Source organism: Zosterops lateralis, assembly GCF_965231275.1.
Source record: "Zosterops lateralis genome assembly, chromosome: 22".
In the NCBI taxonomy this organism is placed as follows: domain Eukaryota; kingdom Metazoa; phylum Chordata; class Aves; order Passeriformes; family Zosteropidae; genus Zosterops; species Zosterops lateralis.
The window spans coordinates 233,702-259,466 of record NC_139782.1 but is presented as its reverse complement, the minus strand read 5'-3'; the positions used below and the strand labels follow the sequence as shown (position 1 = coordinate 259,466).

General features: G+C 59.6%; 1 protein-coding gene across 9 annotated transcripts in view; it reads right to left on the bottom strand.

Annotated features, from left to right (window-relative positions):
• Window positions 1-25,765, bottom strand: part of HSPG2 (heparan sulfate proteoglycan 2) — a 40,983-nt gene that overhangs the window by 2,429 nt on the left and 12,789 nt on the right. For 8 of the 9 annotated variants that reach the window (XM_083877049.1, XM_083877056.1, XM_083877050.1 and 5 more), the window contains 71 exons: window positions 25,330-25,526; window positions 25,106-25,253; window positions 24,892-25,019; window positions 24,733-24,819; window positions 24,595-24,653; window positions 24,454-24,521; window positions 23,721-23,861; window positions 22,909-23,085; window positions 22,629-22,808; window positions 22,314-22,432; window positions 22,127-22,238; window positions 21,935-22,048; window positions 21,728-21,855; window positions 21,564-21,650; window positions 21,429-21,478; window positions 21,245-21,333; window positions 21,030-21,170; window positions 20,758-20,949; window positions 20,107-20,199; window positions 19,943-20,023; window positions 19,631-19,861; window positions 18,542-18,655; window positions 18,326-18,453; window positions 18,157-18,243; window positions 16,948-17,174; window positions 16,765-16,875; window positions 16,587-16,687; window positions 16,116-16,296; window positions 15,550-15,609; window positions 15,248-15,370; window positions 15,021-15,161; window positions 13,952-14,094; window positions 13,732-13,867; window positions 13,498-13,643; window positions 13,277-13,415; window positions 13,045-13,199; window positions 12,803-12,941; window positions 12,518-12,669; window positions 11,976-12,114; window positions 11,701-11,858; window positions 11,238-11,376; window positions 11,003-11,154; window positions 10,769-10,907; window positions 10,527-10,678; window positions 10,296-10,434; window positions 10,062-10,213; window positions 9,840-9,978; window positions 9,606-9,757; window positions 9,381-9,519; window positions 9,147-9,290; window positions 8,938-9,072; window positions 8,300-8,481; window positions 8,032-8,224; window positions 7,766-7,945; window positions 5,924-6,184; window positions 5,450-5,645; window positions 5,274-5,371; window positions 4,502-4,768; window positions 4,315-4,427; window positions 4,084-4,231; window positions 3,886-4,002; window positions 3,546-3,630; window positions 3,317-3,461; window positions 3,143-3,242; window positions 2,949-3,058; window positions 2,766-2,874; window positions 2,587-2,685; window positions 1,826-2,047; window positions 1,288-1,520; window positions 717-819; window positions 147-275 (listed from right to left, as the gene is read on the bottom strand). In XM_083877049.1, coding sequence (XP_083733175.1) covers window positions 147-275; window positions 717-819; window positions 1,288-1,520; window positions 1,826-2,047; window positions 2,587-2,685; window positions 2,766-2,874; window positions 2,949-3,058; window positions 3,143-3,242; window positions 3,317-3,461; window positions 3,546-3,630; window positions 3,886-4,002; window positions 4,084-4,231; window positions 4,315-4,427; window positions 4,502-4,768; window positions 5,274-5,371; window positions 5,450-5,645; window positions 5,924-6,184; window positions 7,766-7,945; window positions 8,032-8,224; window positions 8,300-8,481; window positions 8,938-9,072; window positions 9,147-9,290; window positions 9,381-9,519; window positions 9,606-9,757; window positions 9,840-9,978; window positions 10,062-10,213; window positions 10,296-10,434; window positions 10,527-10,678; window positions 10,769-10,907; window positions 11,003-11,154; window positions 11,238-11,376; window positions 11,701-11,858; window positions 11,976-12,114; window positions 12,518-12,669; window positions 12,803-12,941; window positions 13,045-13,199; window positions 13,277-13,415; window positions 13,498-13,643; window positions 13,732-13,867; window positions 13,952-14,094; window positions 15,021-15,161; window positions 15,248-15,370; window positions 15,550-15,609; window positions 16,116-16,296; window positions 16,587-16,687; window positions 16,765-16,875; window positions 16,948-17,174; window positions 18,157-18,243; window positions 18,326-18,453; window positions 18,542-18,655; window positions 19,631-19,861; window positions 19,943-20,023; window positions 20,107-20,199; window positions 20,758-20,949; window positions 21,030-21,170; window positions 21,245-21,333; window positions 21,429-21,478; window positions 21,564-21,650; window positions 21,728-21,855; window positions 21,935-22,048; window positions 22,127-22,238; window positions 22,314-22,432; window positions 22,629-22,808; window positions 22,909-23,085; window positions 23,721-23,861; window positions 24,454-24,521; window positions 24,595-24,653; window positions 24,733-24,819; window positions 24,892-25,019; window positions 25,106-25,253; window positions 25,330-25,526 — 9,874 coding nt within the window. The remainder of the gene's footprint in view (window positions 1-146; window positions 276-716; window positions 820-1,287; window positions 1,521-1,825; window positions 2,048-2,586; window positions 2,686-2,765; window positions 2,875-2,948; window positions 3,059-3,142; window positions 3,243-3,316; window positions 3,462-3,545; window positions 3,631-3,885; window positions 4,003-4,083; window positions 4,232-4,314; window positions 4,428-4,501; window positions 4,769-5,273; window positions 5,372-5,449; window positions 5,646-5,923; window positions 6,185-7,765; window positions 7,946-8,031; window positions 8,225-8,299; window positions 8,482-8,937; window positions 9,073-9,146; window positions 9,291-9,380; window positions 9,520-9,605; window positions 9,758-9,839; window positions 9,979-10,061; window positions 10,214-10,295; window positions 10,435-10,526; window positions 10,679-10,768; window positions 10,908-11,002; window positions 11,155-11,237; window positions 11,377-11,700; window positions 11,859-11,975; window positions 12,115-12,517; window positions 12,670-12,802; window positions 12,942-13,044; window positions 13,200-13,276; window positions 13,416-13,497; window positions 13,644-13,731; window positions 13,868-13,951; window positions 14,095-15,020; window positions 15,162-15,247; window positions 15,371-15,549; window positions 15,610-16,115; window positions 16,297-16,586; window positions 16,688-16,764; window positions 16,876-16,947; window positions 17,175-18,156; window positions 18,244-18,325; window positions 18,454-18,541; window positions 18,656-19,630; window positions 19,862-19,942; window positions 20,024-20,106; window positions 20,200-20,757; window positions 20,950-21,029; window positions 21,171-21,244; window positions 21,334-21,428; window positions 21,479-21,563; window positions 21,651-21,727; window positions 21,856-21,934; window positions 22,049-22,126; window positions 22,239-22,313; window positions 22,433-22,628; window positions 22,809-22,908; window positions 23,086-23,720; window positions 23,862-24,453; window positions 24,522-24,594; window positions 24,654-24,732; window positions 24,820-24,891; window positions 25,020-25,105; window positions 25,254-25,329; window positions 25,527-25,765) is intronic. The other variant, XM_083877057.1, reaches the window with a different exon arrangement.

Genomic DNA, 25,765 nt, shown 5'->3' with positions numbered 1-25,765 from the left:
CCTCCATGTCTTCAAGTGTCCCCTGGTGTCCCCCCCTTGCTCTTCCATGTGTTTCCCCCTCACTGTGCTGGCAGTGTCCCTGCATGCTCCCTGTGTCCCCAGCTGTCCCCAAGGTGTCCCCCCATGTCCCTGTGCTGTCCCCTCACGGTGCTGGCAGCGGGCCCCGCTGTGTCCAGGGGGGCAGCGGCAGGAGCCATGGACACAGGAGCCACCATGCAGACAGGGCCGGGAGGGGTGACAGCCTTTGGCCTCCTCCTCCTCCTCGCAGCGTGGGCCTAGGGACAGTGGGACACGGTCACTGGGGATGACAGGTGAGTGTGCACGGCATGCACGGGCATAGCTCCCTCAGAGCACGCGAGGCACGGGTGTGTGCAGTGAACAGGTATGAACTGCATGTGTGCACATGGCATAAGTGTGTGAACAGGTGTGAACTGCACATGCACATATAAGCCCACACATGCAGTGCATACACACAAATGCACACACAAGCAGCATGTGGCCATGCACAAACACACATGCAGTGCACACACAGTGCACACACACGCGCGCGCGCAATATACATGCAGAATGCACACACACATGCAGTCCACACACACACAAACGCACATGCACTGCACACATGCAGCACATGCACACACACGGAAATGCACATGCAGTGCACACACGTGTGGAAACACACCACACCACACCCCACCCCACCCCATTCCCACTCTCACCGCGGGTCCCTGGCCAACATGGGGCACGGTGGCTGCAGGGCCGCACTCCCCGGCTGCGCAGGAACCGCTCCCGCAGCTCCAGCCGCTTTCCACTGATGGACACCTGCAAGGACACCGCCCACCATCACCTCCCTGCCGGTGGGGTCACTTCCCGACTGGGACACCAATGGGGTCACCCCTGCAAAGGGGATGCCAGTAAGGGTCACGTCTCCAATGTGGGGACATCCACAGAGGAACACCAATGGCACCATCCCCCAGCCAGGAGGGTCACTTCCAACAAGGGGACACCAAGGTGTGGCATCACCAACCCAGTGAGGGAACTCCAACAAGGGAAGTGAAGGGAAGTCACCTCCCCAACAAAGGGGTCACCTCCCAGCCAACGGGACACTGCCAATGGGGTCATCTTCCCAAGGGAACACCAAGAGGGGTCATGCCCCCAACAAGGGGACATCAGTGGAGGTCACCTCCCTCTCCACCAAGAGGATCATGCCCCCAATATGGGGGAATCCCCTCTGCACCTGAAGGGGGTCACCTGCCCTCCAAGGGGACACAACAGGGGGGAGGGTCTCACCTCTCTGATGCAGCCATGGAAGGAGGCGTTGGTGGGGGGGCGCAGGGGGGGCTCAGTGCCCCCCAGGTACAGGGGGCTGCGCAGGTTGAGCCCCTGGCTCTTGCCGGGCGAGGAGCGTTTCACTGGTGCGGCATTGTCCACCACCAGTGTCCCATCCTTGTGAAGTCGTTCAGCTGTCACCCAGTGCCACTGGCCCAGGGCCACCAGCTCTGTGCTCCGCAGCACTGCCGGGCCTGTGGGGACAGGGGTAGTGTTACTGGGAGTGCTGGGGGACAACCAGGGATGTTCACAGACCTGAGATGTGCTCTGGGTGATGCTTGGGGACCAGAATGACTCCCAAGGACCTCAGTGACTCCCAAAGACCTCAGTGACTCCAAAGAACCTCAGTGACGTTTGGGGACCTCAGTGGTGTCAGGGGACCCCACTGTGGCTCATGGAGCCCTTTCATGCCAGTGAACCCTGGTAACGCCGTGTCACCCCCTTATTCCACAGTCCCTGGTGCCACTCTCCACAGTGCCCCCTGCCCTGCGCCACCCACCTGAGCCCAGCTCGTAGTGGAACTCGAGGTGGCCACCAATCATGGCCAAGGCCACGAAGTCCTCAACAGGGGCGGCTTTGCCAGCGCTGAAGAGCAGAAGCCCGTCGGGTGCCAGCGGCAGGAACTCAACCTCCAGCCGCAACTCATGGTGCACGTTGGTGAGGGGCGGGTACGAGACGAAGGCTCCCTCCTCATCGAACGATGGCACATTCACCACCTCACCTGCACATCCCAGTCAATGCCCAGTGTGGGACACCCCCTATCCTCAGTGCAACCCCCAGCTTAATCCTCAGAGCAATGTCCATCCACAGCCTCCATCCATCCATCCATCCATCCATCCATCCATCCATCCATCCATCCATCCATCCATCCCCAACCTTCATCCCCATGATGGGACCTCACCATTCATCCCCAGCCTCTATCTCCAGCCTCCAACCCCACAATGGGGCCCAATGTCCAACCCCTTGGTGAGACCCAACCTACATCCCCAGGATGGGACCCTAGCCTCCATCCCCGTGGAGCTCGTCTTTCCAGGCTGGTCCTTATCTCTTGCCAGTGTCCTCAAGGTGGTACCCAGCCCCACCCCATCCCCTCCCCATGTCACCAGGGTGGTCCCAGCCACGTTCCTATCTCCTTGGAGTGGTCACCTATCCTACACCCACTTCACCAGGGTGGTCCCAGCCATGTCCCCATTTCCCTGGGTGATCCCACCTCATCTCCATGTCCCAGGATGGTGCCAGCTGTGTCCTTGTGTCACTCACCCTCAGTGCACCTCTCCCCAGTCTTGCCCAGGTGGCAGCGGCAGGTGTAGCCCTGCCCATCCGGCCAGTTGATGCAGGTGGCATCAGGCCCACATGCCTCTGTGAGGTGAGAAGCCATGACCACCCATGCTGAAGGGACCCTGGGATGATGTCCTCATGGAGAGAGTGGTGTCACCTACCTGGGTGACAGTGCAAAGCCTGCGAGTACTCGCAGTTGCTGCCAGTGAAGCCATGGGGACATCGGCAGACGTAGGTGCCACTCTCATCGTCCTGGCACACGCCGCCATTCTGAGTGAGGGATGACATGGGTGTCAGCAGTGAGCAGGGATGGGTGGGCATCACCTCCTCACCTATATCCTCACCTGGCACGGCCGGTCCTGGCAGGTGGGACAATTGGTGACACCGTGTGCCTGCAGGTCCATGTCCCCAAAGGGCACCTCTTCTCCCTGGATGCGGAGCTGGCGCACGCAGCCTGTGGGGTGGTGGAGATGGGCAGAAGTGTCACATGATGCCCAGCGTCCCCCCACTCCGGTGCCCCCCAAAACCCCTCACTCACCCATGAAACCCCGACTGAGCCCTGTCTTTGCCACAGCACCGATGTCGGGGTAACCCCCCAGGTACAGCTCCTCGTTCAGATCCAGCCCTTGGAACTTCCCCTGCAGGCACAAGAGGGTGGGCACCACCTCCAGTACCGTGACCTCCACCCCACACCCCACCCCCAAACTGATACCTGGGAGGTGCCATTCACAGCAGCGTGCCCCTCCAGGCTCAGTGACCCCCAGGTCAGGTTGCGGAGCAGCCGCACAGTGTGGTACTCGCCCAGCCGCAGCGCTGTGGGGTGACGGATGGTGGCCATGCCCGAACCAGCATCAAACCTGATTTTTTGGGGGTACAAGGAGTGTAGGTGGGTGCTGGCACCCATCTCCCACCTCTTCCATAGCATCGCTCACAGTTCTCACCTAAATTCGGGGTGTCCACCCACCAACCCAAAGGAGATGAAGTCGGCACCGCTGTTTTTCCGCTGGCCGTTGTAGAGGAGAAGCCCTGAGGGGTGGCAGGGGATCAGAAGGGACAGTTCCCATGCTGAGGGTGGGGACACGTTCTAGGGGACACCAAAATCCTCCCAGAATAGAGGAGAAACCCCCCATAAACTGAAGGCTCTCAGGTGCATAGTGAATGGGAGATAAAGGAGGGCAAGTGGAGCATGAAGGGAAGGGATGATGAAGGCAGGGAAGGGAGGGGAATGATGGAGGGGACATGAAGGGGGCCACAGAAGACATGTGGGGCACATGGGCTCACCATCGGCAGCATCAGGTCGGAAGGTGATGAGGATCTCAAACCTCTTGTAGGCATCCTTGATGGTGGGCAGGGGGAGGAAGGAGTGGGGCAATTGCCCGAAATAGGGGACCACGTGCTCTGCAAGGATGGAGGGGTAAGGAGGGGTGGCGTACATCACCCCCGCTCCCATCCATCCATCCATCCCCTGTCTGTCCTCACCTTGGACCTTCAGCACATAGTAAGCTGTCTGCTGGCCACGGTGGTTGGCGGCCACACAGGTGTAGACGCCGGCATCTTCAGGGCGCACGGCTGGCAGTGTCAGCACGTTCCCCTGCACCCTGGCACCCACCGGCAGCTCCCCCTCCAGCTGTGGCACAGCAGGGGGGGCTCAGCACCCACAAGCAGCCCCCACAACCCCTGCCACACCCACCCTCCACCCCTCCATGGCACCTTGCTCCAGGTGATCTCTGGCACTGGGAAGCCAGATGCCAAGCACGGCAAAACAGCTGCTGATCCAAGAGACACCTCCTTCACCTCCGGCTGCCCGGTGATTTGAGGAGCAGCTGGGGATGCACGGAGGTGTCACCACCCTGCGGTGACATAGTGTGCACCCCCACCTCCACATCCCCATGCTCACCTTGCACATGGAGGATGACGTGGGACTGGACAGTGCCCACGGCGTTGGTGGCAGTGCAGCGGTACTGCCCAGCATCTGCTCGCTCCACCTGCTCAATGGTGAGGGTGCCGGTGCGGACGAGCACCCCGGGGCGGATGCGGCTCCCCACTTTGCTCCAGGTGACGTGGGGACGGGGCTCCCCCAAGCCTAGGCACTCCAGCTCCACTGTTGTCCCTGCCAGCACTGTCTGCACCGCAGTCCGGATGTTAATCAGGGCCCTGGGGAGAGCTTGGAGGACAGTGGGGTTATCAGGTGAACCCCTGGCACAGGGAGGGATTGAGGTCTGGCACCAGAGTAGGAGATAGGAAGAAATGGGGTTCCTGAGAGGGGATGAGGGACAATTGGGGTGGCTGAAGGAATGGGGAGAGATCAGAGGTGTTGGGAGTCCTCGTGGGCATGGGGAGACATGGGGGGTACCAGGGTGGTCATGGGTGTGGGGATAGGGGGCACTGTAGGGTGTCCATGGGTGTGGAGAGAGACTGATAGTGTCGGGGTGTCCACAGGCATGGGGAAGGGTAAAGTGTACTGGGGTGCTTGTGGCCTTGAGGAGAGATTTGGGGTCACCACGAGCATTGAGGGGTATCAGGGTGCCTGTGTGTGTAAGGAAATGGAAGGTGCTGGAGTGCCCCTCGGTGGGGGGCCATAGGGGTCCTAGGGGTCCTGGAGTGCCCTTGGTAGTGGGGGACAGGTGAGGGGGTAGACATGTTCCCTGGTACTGGGGTGATGCTCCTACCCTGGACACTGAGGGTGGCCCGGTCCTCTGCCTGCCCACCCGGGGCACTGGCCCGGCACACGTACACACCCTGGGCTCCTGATGCCAGCTCCGGCAACCTGCAGGGACACAGCCAGGGTGAGGGACCCACAGGGAACTAGTGCGAGCATCCCACCTCCCTGTCCCGTGTATCTTACCGCAGCACCCCGTCCCGCACACTGTGGGTAGAGGGCAGCTCCCCACCTTCCTTCAGCCACTCCACATGGGCACGGGGATCCCCGGAGACAGAGCAGGTGAATTCAGCAGTGCCACCCACCCCTTTGATGAGGCTCCCTGGTGTCACTCGCACCACCAAAGGACGACTAGCGATGTCCCCACCTTCACCAGCATCATCTGGAAGGGATGCAGAGCCCCAGTGGTACCCAGTGGCACTTGCATCATCCTTGTGGGATGCAGAGCCCTGATGGTACTCAGCAACACCAGGATAACCTGGGCAGCAGGCAGACCCCCACTGGTACCCAATGGCACCACCTAGGCAGGATGTGGAGCCCCAGTGGTACCTGTCAGCACTGGGATTGCCTGGCCAGGATGCAGAGCTCTGAGGGCACCCGATTGCACTGCCACCACCCAGTGTGGAGCACCAATGGTACCCAGGCTGGGGATGGGCTCACCGTGAACAGCCACACGGGCGAAGGCCTCGGCGCTGCCAACATGGTTGGTGACGAGGCAGCGGTAGGTGCCAGTATCGGCAGGGGTCGCAGGGCTGAGGCGGAGGAGGCTGGCATGGTGGGCCACGCGTGCTGAGAGGCTGCCGTTCACCTTGTCCCAGGTGTAGTGCAGTGGGGGGGTGCCATGGGCCAGGCACTGCACCTGCAGTGCGTCACCTGCCTGCACTGCCATGTCCTCTGGGAGGATGGTGGCATATGGAGGTGCTGCAGGATGGGGGGAGCCATCAGCCATGATGAGGCCAGGAATGGGTCAGTGGGGCAAGAGGGGTGTTGGTGAGGGGTGTCTGTTGGGATGGATGAGAGTTGGATGGATGGCTGGGATGGCCAGGAGTCATGGATGAATCTATCAGGGAAGGAAGGGATGGATGGATGGATGGATGGATGGATGGATGGATGGATGGATGGATGATTGAGAGTTTGAGAGGAGATGATGAGTTGGGTGTGTGCTGGGATGGATGAGATGGATGATGCACAAGGAGAAGATGGATGCAGGAGTCAGGAAATGTAGAGTTGAAAAGATTGAATGACAGATGAATGTACCTGGAAGGGGTGGATGGATAAATTTGAGGGGAGATTGAGAAACTAGTGTATGCTGGGATGGATCACATGGATGGATGCACAAGGAAGGGATGGATGGAAAAGGTATAAGAGGAGATGGAGAGATGGATGTGAGCTGGGATGGATGAGCAATGGATGAATCACAAGGAAAAGTTGTATGGAGAATTGAGGAGATGTAGAGATGGGTGTGTGCTAGGATGGATGAGTTGGATGAATGCACAAAGAACAGAGAGATAGAAGAGTTAGGAGATGGATGTGAGCTGGGATGGTTGAATCCACAAAGAAGAGGTAGGTATGTGGGTGGACGGATCAATGACTGGCAGACTTTGAGAGCAGATGGTGAGTTGGGCATGCGCTGAGATGGATGAGATGGATGATGCACAAGGAAAGGATGGATGGAAGGGTGTGAGAGGAGATGGAGAGATGATATGTGCTAAGATGGACAAGATGGGTGGATGCAGAAGGATGAGATGCATGGAGGGGTGTGAGAGGAAACAGAGAGAGGAATGTCAGCTGCAGTGGGTGAGCAATAGATGAGTCCACCAGGAAGGGATGGATGGGGGGGCATGAGAGGAGATGGAGAGATGGACATGAGCTATGACAGATGAGATGAGTGAATTCACAGGGACAAAATGAATGAAAGAGTAAGGAGATGGGCAGATAGGTGTGTGCTGGATTGATGAATCCACAAGGAATAGACAGATGGAGAGGTGTGAGCAGAGATGGAGAGATGGATGTGAGCTGTGATGGATGAGTGATGGGTGAATCCACAAGAAAGAAAGGGATGTTAGAGTAAGGAGATAGAGAGATGGGTGTGTTCTGGGATAAATGAGATGGATGGATCCATGAGAAAGAGATGGAAGGAGGGATATGAGCAGAGATAGAGAGATGGGTTTGAGCTGGGATGGATGAGCCATGGATAATGGATTCATAATGAATGGACATATGGATGGATGAGAGAGCAGAAGTGGAGAGGGACATGTACAGGGATGGGACAAACAGGTGGACACCTCCATGGGAAGAGCTGGTGACAGAGCTTGAGAGGAGCTTGAGAGGAGGAGGATGAGTGCTGCAATAGAGCAAGGAGAGTCCCCTGAGGGAAGGCTGGATGTAAGGGTGAAGTGGCAATGGAGGTGGCCACATGCAGAGGAAGGATGGGTGATGGCCGCAGTGGAGGTGGCAGATGGAACCCAGGGGCACCCCAACCCCCTGCTGTCCCCTTCTTACTCTCCACATCAAGGGTGACAAAGACCTCACTGGAACCGACGGGGTTGCTGGCATTGCAGATGTACTGGCCCGAGTCCTGCTGTGCGGCACGAGGGATAACCAGGCTGCCGTTCACCACGCGGTGCTGCCAGGGCAGGGGTGCCCGCAGCTTTGACCACTCAATCCGGGGCACTGGGTCACCTATGACCACACCATGCCCATCACTGTGGTGTCAGGTACTGCTCAGAACATCCGTTCTCCACCACTGTCCTCCAGGCTGCCCATACCTCTGGCCATGCAGTGCAGTGTGGCAGTGTCCCCAGCCACCACAGTGACGGTAGATGGTGCGGTGACCTCGGGGGCCCCGGGGTGCCGCTGCGCTGACTCCACGCTGACATCCACCTGTGCCTGTGCTGAGCCCAGGGCACTGTGCGCCATGCACACGTAGGTCCCGGCATGCTCTGGCTTGGCTGGTGAGAGCTGTTGGGGGGACAAGGTGGGGATGAGTACCAGGCATTCCCTGGTGCCCCATGGTGCCCCTGGGTGCCCCCTCACCTGTAGGATGGCCTGGCTGTCCATGTGCAGCAGCATCTGGTGTTCCACCTTCTGCCGAGAGCCCAGCCGGCTCCAATGCACCAGTGGCCGCGGCTCGCCCCGGCCCAGGCACTCTAGGCTCAGGGATTTGCCCTCCTTCACTGTCACAGGGCCTGGTGGCATCACTGACACCGTGGGGGCACCTGGAGGAGGTCATTGGGGTGGGAATTGGGACAACACCATGAAGGGCACCTGAAAGGTGCCTGGCCATAGGGGCACCCATCACCCTTGGGAGCATTGGAGGAAATGAGCATGAGTGTGTGGATGGAGACACAACATCTCAGGAGCATCTGAAGCCTATGGAGGACACCTGTATGGGGATGGGGACATCACAATTCCTGGGGCCTCTGGAAGGACACCAGCATGGGGACATAGATACCACCACTCCAGGAGCACCTGAAGCATGGAAAGGAGATGGGGATAGGGACACCATCACTCCAGTGGTATCTGGATGACATGGAGGACACCAGCATGGTGACAGGGAGACCACCCTGAGGGTACCTGGAGCATATGGAGGACATGGGAATGGGGACACCAGTGCCCTGGGGACACTTAGAGCACATGGAGACAGGGACAGGGCCACCCTGGCCACCTCATACCTTGCACCACAAGGTTGACGACACTGCTGGCAACACCAAAGCGGTTGGAGGCCACACAGTGGTAGGCGCCCTGATTGCCCACGTGGGCATTGGTGATGGAGATGACTGAGCCATTGGCACTGATCTTCACATTGTCTGGGCAAGGAGGAGCTATCAGCACCAGAGCCACCCTGGGGACCATGCCAGGGCCACTCTGGGGACCGCCATACCTTGGAGGTTTTGGCCAGGCCCCATCCGCCAAGTGATGTTGACAGGCTGGGCACCATCGTGGACACGGCACCTGAAGGTGGCATCTTCACCTGGTGCCACCGCCATGCTGTGTGGGTCAATGGAGATGATGGGGCTCTGCAGACCTGTGGGGACAAAGGGACAGCAAGGCTACGAGGTCACTCACATCACCTATCTCCCCTCGGCATCCTCCCTCACTCTGTGGCTGCACTCACGGTAGCTGGAGCTGTCACGGGAGGCGACAGTGACAGAGACAACGACCTCGCGGGAGACGCTGCCCATGTCAGCCTGGCACACGTACTCTCCTGAATCAGCCACCGAGAGCTGTGACAGCCGCAACCGGGACCCCGAAATCTGGAGACATCATAACAGAAGGTGGTGGCATCACCCAGCCATGCACAGCAACCACCATCCCCCACCCCACTAGTGTCGCTACCTACCTGGTGCTTGGCTGGGAGGGCCCCACCACGCTTGTACCAGGTAATGGTGGCCTGTCCCTGACCGGCCACCACGCAGTCCAGGTCCAGAGTCTGTCCCTCAGTCACAGAGGACGCTGAGGACTCAATGTGGATGGGTGGCACAATGCCAGTGGCTGCATGGGCAGGGTTGAGGGTGAATGGCCTCAGTGGTCCCTGACACCAGTGGGAACCTGTCCCCTGGAGGGTGGCACTCACAGTGGGATGGGCTGTCTCCGTCATCAATGGTGACGATGAGCGATGTCTCCTGTGTGATGCCGCCTGATGTCACCTGGCACACGTACTCTCCCGAATCGGCTGCTGTCACCTGAGGGATGCGCAGGCGGGTGCCTGACACCTGGAGGGAAAAATTAGGGGACAAGTCAGCACCGCAGAGCAGGGGATGGGGCAAATTCAGAGTGACTCTCCCCTGTCCCCTACCTGGTGGCCAACAGGCAGGGAGCCACCACGCTTGTACCACGTCACAGTGGTGGGGCCGGACCCTGCTACCACACAGTTGAGGTCCAGGGTCTGTCCCTCAGCGATGGCCGAGGACAAGGACTCAATGCGGAGGGGCTGGGAGATGCCAGAGGCTGGGGGAGGACAGGGAAAGGGAACGTTTATCACCAGGGTGACACCCAACTGTCCCCAAGCGCTGCCCTCTCTCACACTCACTGTAATAGGTGTCAGTACTGCTTGGCACAGTGACAATGACAGATGCCTCCTGGGTGACAGTCCCCAGGGTCACCCGACACACATACTCCCCTGAATCAGCCACTGCCACTTGGGCAAGGCGCAGGCGGGTCCCCGACACCTGGGGACATGACAAGTTGGGGACACATCAATGTGTGTGTCCTGATGCAGGGTTGTGGCCTGCAGGGCAAAGACACCTCCCCCATGTCCCACCTGGCTGTTTGGTGGCAAAGCTCCGCCGCGCCGGTACCAGGTGACATGGGGATGACCCTGTCCTGCCACCATGCAGTTGAGGTCCAGCGTCTGTCGCTCAGTAACAGCAGCAGAGGAGGTCTCAATCCTCACTGGTGGTGTGACACCAACAGCTGGTGGTGGCAATAGGGTCCATAGGGTTACCACTGTGTCCTCACCCATCCCTATGGGATCCCTATGTCACCCCTCATCCATCCCAGTACCGTAAGAGGAGCCAGCACCAGTCTGGATAGTGACGATGAGGGATGTCTCATGTGTGACACTGCCTGATGTCACCCGACACACGTATTCCCCTGAATCAGCTGCTGTCACCTGTGGGATGCGCAGGCGGGTGCCTGATACCTGGGGGGGTGACACACATGAGAATGGGGACATAAGCCCCTCAACACCACCAAAAATCCCTTTTCCACCGCAAAACACTCCTCAGTGTCCCCTACCCGGTGCTTGGCTGGGAGGGAACCCTCGCGCTTGTACCAGGTGACAGTGGCCTGTCCCTGCCCAGCCACGATGCAGTTGAGGTCCAGGGTCTGTCCCTCGGCCACAGAGGAGGACGAGGACTCGATGCGCACCGGAGGGGTGACACCAGTGGCTGGAGACAGAGACAGAAGGGTCACCCCAAGGACAGCAGCACTGTCCCCCAGGCCTCAGTCACCTCCTCCTGTGCTCACTCACGGTAGATGTTGGCACTGCTGGGCTGGACGGTCACCAAGATGGAGATCTCCTTGGTGGTGGCCCCACTGGTCACCCGGCACACATACTCACCCGAGTCTGCCGCTGTCACCTGCAGCAGCCGCAGCCGGGAGCCAGACACCTGTGGGGAGGGGACACAGGGGGTCATGGGGCCCATGAGCTCTGGCAAGGGGTCATCTGGGACTGCATGAGGCCACTTGAGCTTGCAGAGGGACACTTTGGGTTTGCATGGGCCACCTGGGCTTATATGGGGTCATTTAGGCTTCCTTGGGGCCCCTTGGGTCTTCCATGGGGTCACTCAGGCTTCTGTAGTCATGGGGCCACCAGGGCCTGTTCAGGACCTGCCAACCTTGCATGGGGTCCCCAGAACTTAGTGGTCTTGCCCAGACCTGTATGTCATCCCTATCCTCCCCACTTGGTGACATTCCCCCTCCATGCCCCCTACCTGGTGATTGGCTGGGAGAGTCCCCCCGCGCTTGTACCAGGTGACAGTGGCCTGCATGGGGCTGGCAATGACACAGTTGAGGTCCAGGGTCTGTCCCTCAGTCACAGGGGATGACAGGGATGAGGACTCGATGCGCAGCGGGGTTATGCTGCCTGGGGCTGTGGACCAAGATGGGTTAGAGACTGACCATCACTGTGCGTATGATCCTCCCAGGGACACTGGGAACAGTGTCACCTCCAATGGGTAACCCTCCCATGTTCCCTGTCCCCACTCACAGTAGGCACCGGTGCTGCTAGGCTGGATGGCCACCATGATGGAGGCTTCTTTGGTGGTGGCGCCGCTGGTCACCCGGCATACATACTCACCCGAGTCAGCCACTGTCACCTGCAGCAGCCGCAGCCGGGAGCCAGATACCTGTGGGGAGGGGACATGGGGGTTACTGGGGACACTTGGGCTTCCATGGGGCCACGTGGGCTTGACTGGGACCACCAAGGCTTGAATGGGGCCATCTGACTTTTCATGGACTACTTGGACTTGCATGAGTTACATGGGCTTCCATAAGTCCTAACCTTTTAGAGGCCACCAAGGTCTATGGTGACATGGGGTTTCCTGGTCATGTATGGGGTCAGCTAGGTTTATAGGGGCCACCTGGGCTTCCATGGGACCATCTGCATTTGCACAGGTCACCTGGGCTTGCCCAGGGCCAGCTTGTCTGGCATGGGCTGACAGGAATTGCACGGGCCACCTATGCTTGCCCAGAGCTGTTGGTCAGCCGCATCCACCCCCTTTGGTGATATCCCCTCTCCATGTCCCCTACCTGGTGCTTAGTTGGGAGGGTTCCCCCACGCTTGTACCAGGTGACAGTGGCCTGTGCAGGGCTGGCAATGACACAGTTGAGGTCCAGGGTCTGTCCCTCAACCACTGCAGAGGACGGGGTGTCAATGTGCAGGGGAGTCATGTTGCCCGGGGCTGGGGACCAAGACAGGAGGATTATACCAGTGACCACAGCAGGACCTTGCCAGCATGGGCTCCTGAGCCCTGGCTCAGTGCTATGACACATGAGGACCCCCTGCCGGCACTTCCACCCTCTGTCCCCACTCACAGTAGGCACTGGCACTGCTGGGCTGGATGGTCACCATGACCGCGCTCTCCTTGGTGGTGGCCCCACTGGTCACTCGGCACACATACTCGCCTGAGTCAGCCGCTGTCACTTGCAGCAGCCGCAGCCGGGAGCCAGAGACCTGTGGAGAGTGGACACAAGGGTCACCAGAGCCACCTGGGCTTGCACAGGGCTGTGCATCAACCCCAGCCACCCTTCGCATCATCACCCTCTGTGTCCCCTACCTGGTGTTTAGCTGGGAGGGACCCACCACGCTTGTACCAGGTGACAGTGGCCTGTCCCTGCCCAGCCATGATACAGTTGAGGTCCAGGGTCTGTCCCTCAGCCACAGTGGACGAGGATGCCTCAATCCGGACAGGGACATCTGAAGCCGGTGGTCCTACAGGGGAGGACAGAGCTGTGTCCGTCTATTGGGAACCAGCTTGTTCTCTCCAGTGCTGCTGAGCCCAGTCTTACCATAGGATGAGCCTGATGCAGCCACAACAGTGACAATGACAGATGCCTCCCGAACAGTGGTTCCCAAGCTTGCCCGGCACACGTACTCCCCTGAATCAGCTGCCGTGACATGGGGGACACGGAGTTGGGACCCTGAAACCTGCAATTGAGGACATGCTTTGGTGTCACACAGCAGGGGACAGGGCAGCATTTGGGGTGCTGCCCACCCTGCTGTGCCCTACCTGGTGGTCAGGTGGCAGGGAGCCCCCACGCTTGTACCACGTCACAGTGGCAGAGCTGGGTCCTGCCACCACACAGTCTAGGTCCAGGGTCTGTCCCTCGATGACGGACGGGGATGAGGACTCGATGCGAACAGGTGGCGCCACCCCTGTGGGGAGCAAAAGGGGCAACATGGATGGGTTGTAGCCCCACCCAAACCATCCCCAAACACCATTGGTGTCCCCCACCCTCCTCACCTGGCACCACGGTCACCTCAATAGCGGCGTGGGCTGTGCCAGCGGTGCTGGTGCCCACACAGAGGTAGATGCCACCATCAGCCACCATCACAGCAGGGATGATGAGCGTGGAGATGTCACCGTGCTCAGTGCGGGACTGTGGGATGAGAGTGGGTGTCAGTGGCAACTGTGGTGAACTCACACCCCCTGGAGCACCCATGGGTGCCAGCACCCTTCTCACCTGCGGCGGCAGAGTGCCTCCCTGCTTCTCCCAGGTGATGGTGGCAGTGGGGGACCCTGAGACCCGGCAGTAGAGCCGCACTGTGGAGCCCTCCTGCACCTCTGTCCGCTCTGGGCTCACCTGCACCTGTGGGGTGTCTGCGCCTGTGGGGAGGGGAATCAGGGCGGTGCTGTGGGCAGTGGCAAGGTGGGAACAATGGGAGTGGACATGAGTGATGCAGATGATGAGGGTGAAAGGCACTGTGGGATGATGGAGGTGATGGGGGTGATGGGGGACAATGAGAGTGATGGAGATGATGGAAATGATAGAGATGATGAAGATGATAATGGTGATGGGAACAACGGAATGATAGGGATGATAGAGACGATGGGAATGATGGTGATGTTGGGGGCAATGGGGACAACAAGAGCAATGGGAACAATGGTGTGGATAGAGATGATGGAGATGATGCAGATGATAAGGGTGATGGGAACAACAAAATGATGAGGAGTGATGGGATGATGGAGATGAAGGGACAATGGAGGATGAAGGGGAAGAAGAGAACAGTGGTGATAATGAGAGTGACAGGGATGATGGGGACAATGAAGGGTGTGAATGAGAGGTGACAGAGACAAGAGTGGTGATGATGGGATGATGGGGACAAAGGGGATGATGAGATGATGGGATGGTGGGGATGGACAATGGGAGGTGACAGGGATGATGAAGGTTATGGGGATGATAAGGGATGAAAAGGGGACAAAGGGGATGATGAGATGATGGGATGGTGGGGATGGACAATGGGAGGTGACAGGGATGATGCAGACCAATGAGACAATGGAGCTGGACAATGAGGATGATGGGGAGTGACACATGATGGGTGATGATGGGAGCAAGAGGGGTGACAGGGACAATGGGGACAATAGGGGTGATGTACATGACAGCAGTGATGGGAATGATCGGGGTAACAGCGATGATGGAAATGATGGGCATGAGGATGATGAAAACAATGAGATGACAGGGACGATAGAGATGATGGGGATGGGGCTGAAAGGGTCAGTGGGGTGACAAGGACACTGGTGATGTTGCTCACCTTGCACATGGAGGAAGGCCCGTGCTGTGTGCTGCCCGGTGCTGCTCCGTGCCCGGCACTCATAGTGCCCCATGTCGGCAGGCTTGACAGTGTCAAAACGCAGCGTCCCGCCCTGAACCACAGCCTGTGGTGGCAGCGCACCTGCAGGGACATGGCCTGACATCACCCCTCTTCTCTGTATCCCTCCACCTGGTCCTGGTGTTCCCCTGGCCCCAATGGGCACCTACCGAGCCACTCAAGGGTGGGCTGGGGGCTGCCGGTGACCATACAGCGGAACTCGGCCGGCTGCCCCGGTGCCACGCTCAGCTGGGTCGGCTCCACAGTGGCAGTGGGGGCGCTGGCAGTGCCGGCTGTGGTGAGACCCAGGGGGGCTTAGGGCTCGCCAGGCCCCCCAGTGCTGTCCCCAGGCGGTGGGGTGGTGGGAAGCAGGGTGGCATGGCACAGCCAGCAGCGGGGTGCATGTGGAGCCCTGGCATGCAGTGGGTGGGGGAGCATGTAGACCCTCAGGAACCCTCCCCTGGTGGCTTACCCGGTCTGTGCCCCTCCATGAACTCAACGGGTCCATAGAACATTTGAGTCTTCGAGGCAGCTGCAGGAGGGGGTGGTTCTCAGGGGAGTGTGCCCATCACCCTGGAGTCCAGGCACCAAACCTGCCCACCACTCTGGTGTGCAGGCACCAAACCTACCTGTCACCTTGGCATCTAGGCACAAAACCTGCCCATTGCCCCAGTGTCTGGGCACCAAGTGTGCCCACCACTCCAGTGTCTGGGCATTCAGTGTGCTCATCACCCCAGTATCTAGGCACCATGTGTGCCCATTGCTGCAGAGTCAGGGTGGTGAGTGTGCCCATCACCTGAAGGACTGGGCACCAAGCAAACCCATCAGCCTGGTATCCAGGCATTGAATGTGTCCATCACTCTGGCTTCGACATCCAAACGGCAAGTGTGCCCATCAAACCCAGCATCTGAGGGCTAAGTGCAACTACCACCCTGGTGTCTGGGCAGTCAATATGCCCATCACCCCAGTGTTGCCCATCACCCCAGTGTTGCCCATCACCCCATCACCACAGGGGGGAGCCACAGCGTCAGGGCTCACCCTGGACATAGAGCGTGGCAGTGCCCTGGTCCATGTCCAACATATTGGAGCCGGTGCAGACGTAGACTCCGGCGTCCTGGGGCCCCACGCTGCGCAGCGTCAGGATCCCATTGAAGTCCACAGCGCCTGCCGGCAGCGTGCCGTGGTTCTGCCGTGTCCACACCAGGGTGTAGGCAGGAGACTGGGGGGGACAGAGGTGGAGAAACCTGAGGCCACTGGGATGGGCAAACGGGGGGGCATACGCCCAGCTGTGCACCCATGGGGGAGAGATGGGCACCCAGGGAAGTCCCACAGAGCTGTGTAAGGACCCAAGGGGGCTTGGAGGGTCCATATGGGTACAGCTATTCCTGTGTGCTGGATGACTACATCCTTGGCTGTCCCTTTGCTCTGTAAGACCAGGTGGGCACCCAGGGGCATCTCCACACCCTGAATGTCCCTGCATACAACCATGCTGTGCTCCCTTCCCCTCACCTTGCTCTTGGCGGTGCAGACAAAGGTGACATCAGTGCCGGGCTGCACCCGCTGCACCCGCTTCTCCTCCACAGTGACAGTGATGGGCTTGTCAGGAGTCTCTGCACCCACACAGAGAGGTGAGCCCCACTCCTGCCGCCCTGCTGTGCATGTCCCCCCCTCAGTGACAACAACCTACCGGTGACGATGACTTCGGCACGGCTGGTGTTGCTGTGTCGGAGGTTGCGGCACGAGCACACATAGACACCGGCTTCAGAGGGCTGGATGCTGGGGAAGTGCAGCTCCTCACCTGGGGAGACATGCAGGTGACACCCCACACCTTGGGGACATGCCTATGTTCCCCCCTGGAACCACCCAGTACCTTGTCGGCGGCTCTGGGTACCCTCGGGGAGGGGCCGCCCATCCTCTCGCACCCAGTAGTAGTAGAGCGGGGGGTCTCCGGTGGCATGGCAGTACAGGGTGACGGCACTGCCCTGCGGCACCACAGTGCGCAGGGGGTGCACACGCACGGCCAGCGCAGGAGGCGGCCCTGCGGGGACACAGCCCTGCCCCCGCACCGTGGGGTCACCCGTGTAACCCGGGGCACAGCTGCAGGAAACAATGGCGGCACTGGGTTTGTGGGAGCATAGTGGGGTGCAAATGGGAGGAAGTATATTGCGCTAGGTGGATTGGGGCGTATATGGGGATAAGCATTTTGGGGCACACAGGGTGGGTATACTGGGATGTGTACAGGTGTGTATATTGGGGTACATAGGGTGGGTATATTGGGGTGAGCACATCACAGTGAGTACATCAGGATGAATATAGTGGGGTGGTGACTGTATCAAGGTGGGTATAAGGGTGGGAACTTTGGGGTGTCTTTATTGGGGTGAGGCCATCAGGGTAGGTGCACTGTGTATTGGGGTGCATATGTCAGGCTGAGCCCTTTAGGATGCAAAATCTGGGGTGAGGTCATAGGGGTGAGTCCATCGGGGTGGGTGTAGCAGAAGAACATTGGGGTAGCTATATTGGGGTGGGTGTATTAGGGTGGGTATATTGGGGTGCACTTTGGGGTGGGTCTGTAAGGGGAAGGCCATCAGGGTGAGTATATCTGGGTGGGTATACTGGGGTGCGTAAATTGGGATGAGCATATTGGGGTGCATATGTTGGGGTGAGTACATAGATGCTCCTTAGGATGCATATATTGGGGTGAGCTCATACGGGTGAGCACATTGGGTGGGTATGTGTGGGTGGATATACAAGGGTGAGCCCATCAGGGTATGTGAGAGTGAGACAATGGAGGTGGGTTTTGGAGATAGGTATACAAGGGTGGGTTTTGGGGTGGGTATATGGGGGTGAGCTCATAGGATGGGTTTTTGGGGTGGTAATATGGCAGTGAACCCCTCAGGGCAGGTATAGCAGAGTGGGTACACGGGGGTGAGCCCATGGGGTGGGTTTTCGGAGGGGCATATTAGGGTTGGTTCTGGCAGGGGGTATACTGGGATGGGGTTTGGGGGTGGATATATGGGAGTGAGGGGTGAGCTCATGTGGTGAGTTTTTGGGACAGGTTTTGGGATGCCAGCTGCCTCACCGCTCACAGTACTGCCCAGTGTAGCCTGGCTCGCAGGCAGTGCAGCGGTACCCACCACCTCCCAGACTTTCACAGGTCCTGGAAAACCTGTGGGGACAGAGCAAGGTGAGGGTGCATCCCTTCCCTTGCACTCCCAGCCCAGGTCCCCCACCCCAGTGCAGGCACCCACTGGTTTTCAGGATACGGGAGGGGACAGGCACAAGGCTGGCAGTCCTCAGGGGTCCCGGCGGTGGCGTCCCCATAGAAGCCAGGGGCGCACTGGTCACAGAAGTCCCCTGCCGTGTTGTGCAAGCATCCCTGGGGGATAGTGGGGACACAAATTGGGGGTGTCACGGCTGGGGTAACATCACAGCCCTCCCAAAATGTTCAGAACATGGGGTCTTACGGAGCAGGCGCCGCTCTCAGGGTGGCAGCTCTCGGAGTGGCCGTTGCACTCGCATAGCTCACAGTGCCCCAGGTACAGCCCCCCACCTGTGCGTGTGTACCCAGGGGCACAGTCCTGCAGGAAGGGACAGTGTTGGGATCCCCCATAGCCTGGGGAAGCGGCACGAGGAGGCGTGAAAAGGGGGCTTGGGGGATAGATGGGTGATGGGGGTGCTAGGGTGTGACAAAAAGTGCTGAGGGTGATGGGAACAACGCTGGGGGGAGGATGGAGGAGTGATGGCAATGATGGGAGGAAGCTGATGGGATGATGAATGATGGGGTGATACTGAAGGGAGGATGGAGGGGTGATGGAGGGTGATACTGAGGTGATGGAGGGTCTGGGGACAGATGGATGATGATGGTGTGCTAGGGGGTGATGAGGAGGGATGGGGTGATATTGGGGGGATGCTGAAGGGGTGATGAGGTTGATGGAGGGTGATGGGGGTGATCTTGGGGATGATGGGGTGATTCTGGGGATGCTGAAGGGTGATGAGGACATGCGGGAGGGCACTGGGGAACAGATGGATGATGATGGGTGTGCTGGGGGGGTTGATGGAGCATGCTGGGGGTGATGCTGGGTGGGAGTATATAGGGGTGATGGAGGTGATGATGGGGTGTGATATGGGGGGTGATAGGGGAGTGATAGGGGGATGCTGGGGATACAGGGGGGTGCTGGGGGCTAATGGGCAGTGATGTGACTGCTGGTGGTGATGATGGTACAATGATGGAGGGATGAGGGGGTGATGGGGGTGAGGCTGACAGGGTGATGATGGGTTTGATAGAGGGATGAGAGGTAGGGGGATGATGATGGGGGATGCTGGAGGGATGATGGAATGCTGAGGTGGGTGATGGAGGGTGATACTGGTCATGATGGGGGCATGCTGGGGGTGGTGATGGAGACAATGATGAAAGGAGTGATGGTGGTGATGGAAGGTCACCCTGGGCTGATGGTGGGATGCTGGGGGGTGATCAGAGGGATGATGAGGTACTGGGGAGGAGGGTAGGGAGGTGACGGGGGTGATGGGGTGATACTGGGAGGGGCTGGGCTCACCTGGCAGGACAGTCCGTGGTATCCAGGGGGACAGCGACATTCCTCCACCTCGGGAGCTGGGGGTAAGCCAGGCTGGGGGGGCACAGCCACGTCCATGGCCACATCGGCGATGGCGGCCACGGCTGTGCTCGTGGAGTAGGTAGCTCGGATGAGGATCTCATCCAGGTCAGCCAGTGCCATCAGCAGGTGCTCCCGTGTCGCCGGCTGCCCATCTGGCCGCTGCCAGTATTTCTGCAGGAACAGGGGGCTTAGTGGGGGACATACTCTGGGAAAGGGGGACATTAGGGATGAAGGCTGCCCACTACCTCCTACCTCCCGAAAAATGATCTCGAAGGCCTGGGGGGTTTGCGGGGGCAGGTCGGGCTGGTAGGCCACCAGGGTGATGTCATTGCCCTGTGGACAAGGGGCCAAGGGGGTCAGGGAGTCCTGATGTAACCCAGTGTGTTCCTGTCCCACCCCAGCCAGCACCCCCTTACTGTGATCTGGATGTCAGCATCGGGCAGGGAGGCTCCCTGTTCCCCTGGAGTGTAGGTCAGGGTGTAGCGAAGCCGACCGCCATAGGAGCCCACCTGCACCAGGAGATGGGTGGGATGGGGATGGCAGTGGGAAAGAGGAGAGGTGGGATGGGCAAAGGGAAGAGGAAGAGGATGGGCATGACAGGGACAGGGATGGGGATGGGGAAGGTGATGAGATGAAATAGAGATGAGGGAGAGGGAAAAGGGAGCGGAGAAAGTGGAAAAGGGAAAGAAAGAGGATAAGGATGAGGAAGGGAAGAGGATGGAGAGGGGATGGGATGGGATGGGATGGGGAAAGAGAAGAAAATGAAGAAGGGGGATGATGATGGGGACAGGGGATGGCACAGGACAGGGATGAAAAAGGGGAAAATTATGAGAAAAAGGGAAAAGGGAAAGGAGAAGGGGCAAAGGGGAAAAACACAAGGTGAAAAGAGGAACAAGGGAAGGGAAAGGGAAAAAGGAAGAAGGAAAAGAAGAAGGGCAGAGATGAGGCTGTGTCCACCTCCCCTCTAATAGTGCCCAGGGTGCCCATGGGGAGGGGGTGCAGCCCCTGGTGGGCATCCCCACGGCTCCCATGGGCACCCCTGTCCTCCTGGGGGGTCACCCTGTTACCTTGTCCCCCTGGTAGGGGGGTGGCAGCTGCCAGTAGTATGAGTCAGGGGGCAGCTCCCCGAAGCGCTCGTAGGTCAGGCGGGGCTGGGGGTGCCCCAGCTGCACCCCAAAGCCACTGCCCACGCGGGTGCTGTGCTGCCGGTTCACCAGGGCAAACCCCTGGGCATCTCCCAGGGCAAAGGATGTCTGGATCTGTGGGATTGAGGAGTGAGAGGGGTCTTGGACAGGTGGGGACACCCTGGGAACATGTGGGGACAATGGGGTACACTCACTGTGCCACGGGCGTAGGTGGTGCTGGTGCAGTGCTGAATGATGCCCATGCAGAAGCAGGGCAGGCACCCAGCTGGCTCATCTCTGCTCAGGTGGAAGTGGTGGGGACGGCACGTGGCACAGTGGGGACCCTCCACATTGACCTGGAGGGGAAGACAGCATGATGACATTGCCCGGTCACCCCTCCTGGGGTCAGGAACACACACAAAAGGCTCACCTTGCAATGACACTGCCCATTGGCATCGCAGCCCTCACCAGTGCTGCCACGTGGGTCACACTGGCATTGCACACCGGGGACACCAGGCACTGAGGAGTGACACACAGTCAGCCACAATCCCCCTTAGTGCCACCCTTAGTGTCGCACAGGCAACACCACTTTGTCCCTGCTCTGTGACACTCACCTCGGCATGGCTCTCCCCGTGGTGGGTCCCCCACATACCCGGGCAAGCACCTACGGTGGGACAAACCAAAATGAGGCAATGAGAGGAGCATTCACCCCAAAAACACCCTCCACCCCATCCTAGCACCCCTGTCACCTCTCGCAGAGGCGCCCACTGTGCCCTGCGGCACAGGCACTGCATGTAGGCTGCCCATCTGTGTCCTCAAAGCAGATCTTTGTCACCCTGTGGAGGGGACAAAGGAACAGGTGACACCCAGTCAGTGTCCTCAGGGATGCGACAGACCACGGAATGGCACCTACTGGGTGTCCTCACGAGGTCCGTGGCAGGGACAGGGCTGGCAGTCATCCGGAGTGCCCTGGGTGGCATCGCCATAGTAGCCAGGTTGGCATTTGTCACACTGGGGACCATCTGTGTGATCCCGGCAGCCCTGTAAACAAAGTGGGTGCTGGCACGGGTGTCCCTGCCATGGGGGCCCCCAGGGTGTCCTCTGGCTGCCCCCAGCTGACCTGGCAGATGCCGGTGTCAGGGTGGCACTCGCTGGCATGGCCGTGGCACTGGCACAGCTCACAGGTGCCCAGGTAGAGCCCAGCGGTGCTGCGGGTGTAGCCGGTGTCACAGTCCTAGAGGGGACACAGTGACAGTGGGGTGGGACATGGTTCAGCATCCCCAGTGGCAGTGAGTGGACCAGAGGGTCTCACCTGGCACGAGGCCCCACGGTACCCAGGGGGGCAGGTGCAATCCTCCACCTCCAACGCAGGTGGGCGGCCAGTAGCATGTGGCACTGCCACGTCCAGGCTGACATCAGCCAGTCTGCAGAACCAGACGGGAAGTCAGCACTGCCCTGCCACTCTGCTGTGTCCCCTCCTGACCCCACAAGGAGCTCACCTGCTCTCCTCTGGCTGCTCTGAGTAGGACGCTCGGATCATGAACAAGTCTACGTCAGCCAGGGCCATCAGGAGGTGCTCGCGGGTGGCATCATGCTCATCTGTGCGGCGCCAGGCACCCTGTGCGACACCAGGGTGCCATGGGGACTGCCATCCCCCACTGCACCCAGCTGAGCCCCTGGGGCATGCACGGTGAGCTCTCCATGGCACCCAGTCTGACCTCTGGGGCCCCCACATCAACCCCTCCCCAGCACCTAGCCTGACCTCCTCCCTCCACAACCCCTCTCACTGGGTGTCTCACAGGGACCACTCTCACCTCACGGATGGGCACAGTGACAATGGTGGGGACACCAGCCAGCGGGGTGGCACTGGAGAAGTGCTCCAGGAGGATCCCATTGCCCTGGAGCAGGACGTCAGGATGCCGGGGGGGCAAGGGAGTGCCAGGCGGGGCCCGGTGTGTCACCGTGTACCGCAGCTCCCCACCATACGCTGTCACCTGTGGGGACATTCAGCATGGCTTGGGGTCACCCACTCCCCGAACTGGGTGGTGGGGACATGGAGAGGCGCAGTGGTGTCTCCTGGAGCAGCTGTGTCACCTTGTCCCCAGTGAAGGGTGCAGGCAGCACCCAGTAGTAAACGCCTCCTGGCAACTCTTGGAAGGCATCAAAGCGCAGCTCCCGTGGGGACACAAAGTGCGGCATGGCTCCCACCAACTGTATGCCTGACAGGTTGGCCAGGGGCAGTGGCGCTGATTCCTCAGAGCTGAGCAGCACCTGGGAGAGGGATTGTGGTGGGCATGGCCTGGCATGGCATGGCACTACATGGCACGCCATGACACTACATGATATCCCGTTGCACTACATGGCAGCACATGGTACAGCACAGCACTATACGACATGACAAGGCACAACATGTATGTTGTATTACATTGCACTACATGGCATAAACTGGTATGACAAGGCATAACAAGGCACCACATGGCACCACATGGCATAGCATGGCATGGTATGTCAAGGCATGCCATGGCATGGTACAACGTGGTGCTGCATGGCATTACATGGCATGGCATAGTGTAACATGACATTCCATGCAATGATGCAGTAACGTGTATGATGACAGTACATGGCATGGCACAGCACCATGTGGCATGACACTATGTATAACGTCACATCACTGCACGACACAGCAAGACGTGGCACAACATGGCATGACATGGCACAGTATGGCCCAGTACTTAATGGCATTTCATGGTATGGCTCAGCTTGACATGAGACAGTGTGGTCCAGCATGGCATGGCACACATGGCACAACATGGCATGGCAAGCCATGGAATGACACATCAAGACAATGACAAGACATGGCATGACATAGTCCAGGATGGCACAACCTGTCCGGCGCTGCAGGGTACCTGGTGGCGGTGCCAGGCAGAGCTGGCACAGGAACGGGACAGTCCCATGCAGAAGCAGGGCAGGCAGCCCGCGGGGTTGGCAGCACTCAGGTGGAAGGTGCCAGCAGCGCAGGAGTCGCAGAGCCGACCACGGACATTGGGCTGGGAGCACAGGGTGGGGAGGAGTGAGTAGGGAAATGGGTGGGACTGGATGCACAGGGTGGGATGGATGCTGGGGAGATTGGTGGGACTGGGTACCCCAGGGACCAGTCTGGGTGCCATGGGGGGTCAGACTGGGTGCCATGGGGGATTGGAGTAGGTTACATGGGGGATGGACTGGGTACCATGGCGGGGTTGCCATTGGTGCTGGGGAGATTGGACTGGGTGCCCCAGGAGTCAGACTGGGTGTTATGAGGGATTGGAGTAGGTCCTACTGGGGCGTTGGGCTGGGTGCCATGGGTCAGGGGGTGGGATTGGTGCTGGGTGGATGGGATTGGGTAGCCCAGGGCTTGGACTGGATGCTAAGGTGGGGTGGGACTGGATACTGTGGCAGGGGTGAGACTAGTTGCTTCAGGGGATCTGCCTGGGGGGTAGACTGGGTGCTATGGGGCAGAGGTAGGATGGGTGCTAGGACAGGGACTGGATACCTGGGACCAGGCTGGTGCAGTGGGGGATGGCAACACCCAGACCCCCACTGTTCCCACATTGTCCCCAGCAATATTACCCTACTGTCCCCCCAGTCCCCTGCCCTCACCTTGCAGCGACAAGTGCCACCCGCCTCATCCTGGCCCCCACGGGCATCACATTTGACGAGTTCCTGGCCTGCAGGCAGTGAGGGTGAGGGTGGGGGGCACCCAAGGATGTGCCGATCCCCCAGCCAGCACCCTCCACTCACCAATCGGGGTGCACTTGCCACCTGGCTGGATGGGGTCTCCCTCGTAGCCTGGAGCACACCTATTGATGGGTGGGGGACAGGTAGGTGATAGGTGGGGGGTCTCAGGTGGGGGAGTTATAAGGAGGGACCTCGACCCACCTCTCGCAGCGGCGGCCAGCATATCCAGGGGCACAGGCATCGCAAGTGGCCTGGCCATCTGTGTCCAAAAAGCATGACTCCGAGAACCTGTGGGTGACAACGATGGTGTCACCGCCAGGGCAGTGATATCAGGGGCTGATCCCTGGGGTTGGCACCCACCTGCGAGATGGCTCAGTGTAGGGACAGGGACAAGGGTGACAGGCGGAGGCTGTGCCCTTGGTGGCATCACCAAAGAAGCCAGGTTTGCACTTCTCACACTGGGGACCCTCCGTGTTGTGCTGGCAGTTCTGGGAGACAACACATTTACAGGGAAGTGGTGATCCTGTGCTGTGTCCCTGTCCCCTTGGCACCTCATCAACCCCTCCGTCCTTACCAAGCAGTGCCCAAAAACGGGGTCACAGGTGCTGGAGTGACTGTGGCAGCCACAGCCGGAGCAGGTCCCCAGATAAGGTCCCCTAGTCACCCGCTCAAAACGGGGGGCACAGTGCTGGCATGACAGCCCCGTGTAGCCCACAGGGCACCTGGGGACAGAGCAGTGTGACAGTGGCATCACAGCAGCAGTGGCACTGAGCCCGTGACCTTGTTGCTAGTGGTCACCTGCACTCCTCGATGTCACCAGCTGACCCCAGGCCAATGTCCACAGTGCTGGTGATGTCCATGGCCACGTCGCTGAGCCCCACACTGGCCATGCGCCCGTCATACACTGCCCGGATGAAGATGCCCTCCAGTCCCTGAAGGACCAGCAGCAGCAGTTCCCGGCTCACTGGGGCACCCTGCTCATCCTCCCAGTGGTCCTGCCGGGACGGTGACAGTGGCGTCACAGCTGGGTGATGGTAATGCTAGCATCACCCACCTGCCACCACCAGCATCAGTGCCCATCATCAGCATCATTGCTACCATTATCACCCACCCACCACTGGTATCACCCACTCTTCATCAGTATCTCCTTCCCACCACTGGATTTACCCACCTGCCACTACACGACCCACCCATCTCCACTGGCATCACCTACCCACCACTATAACCAGCGTCA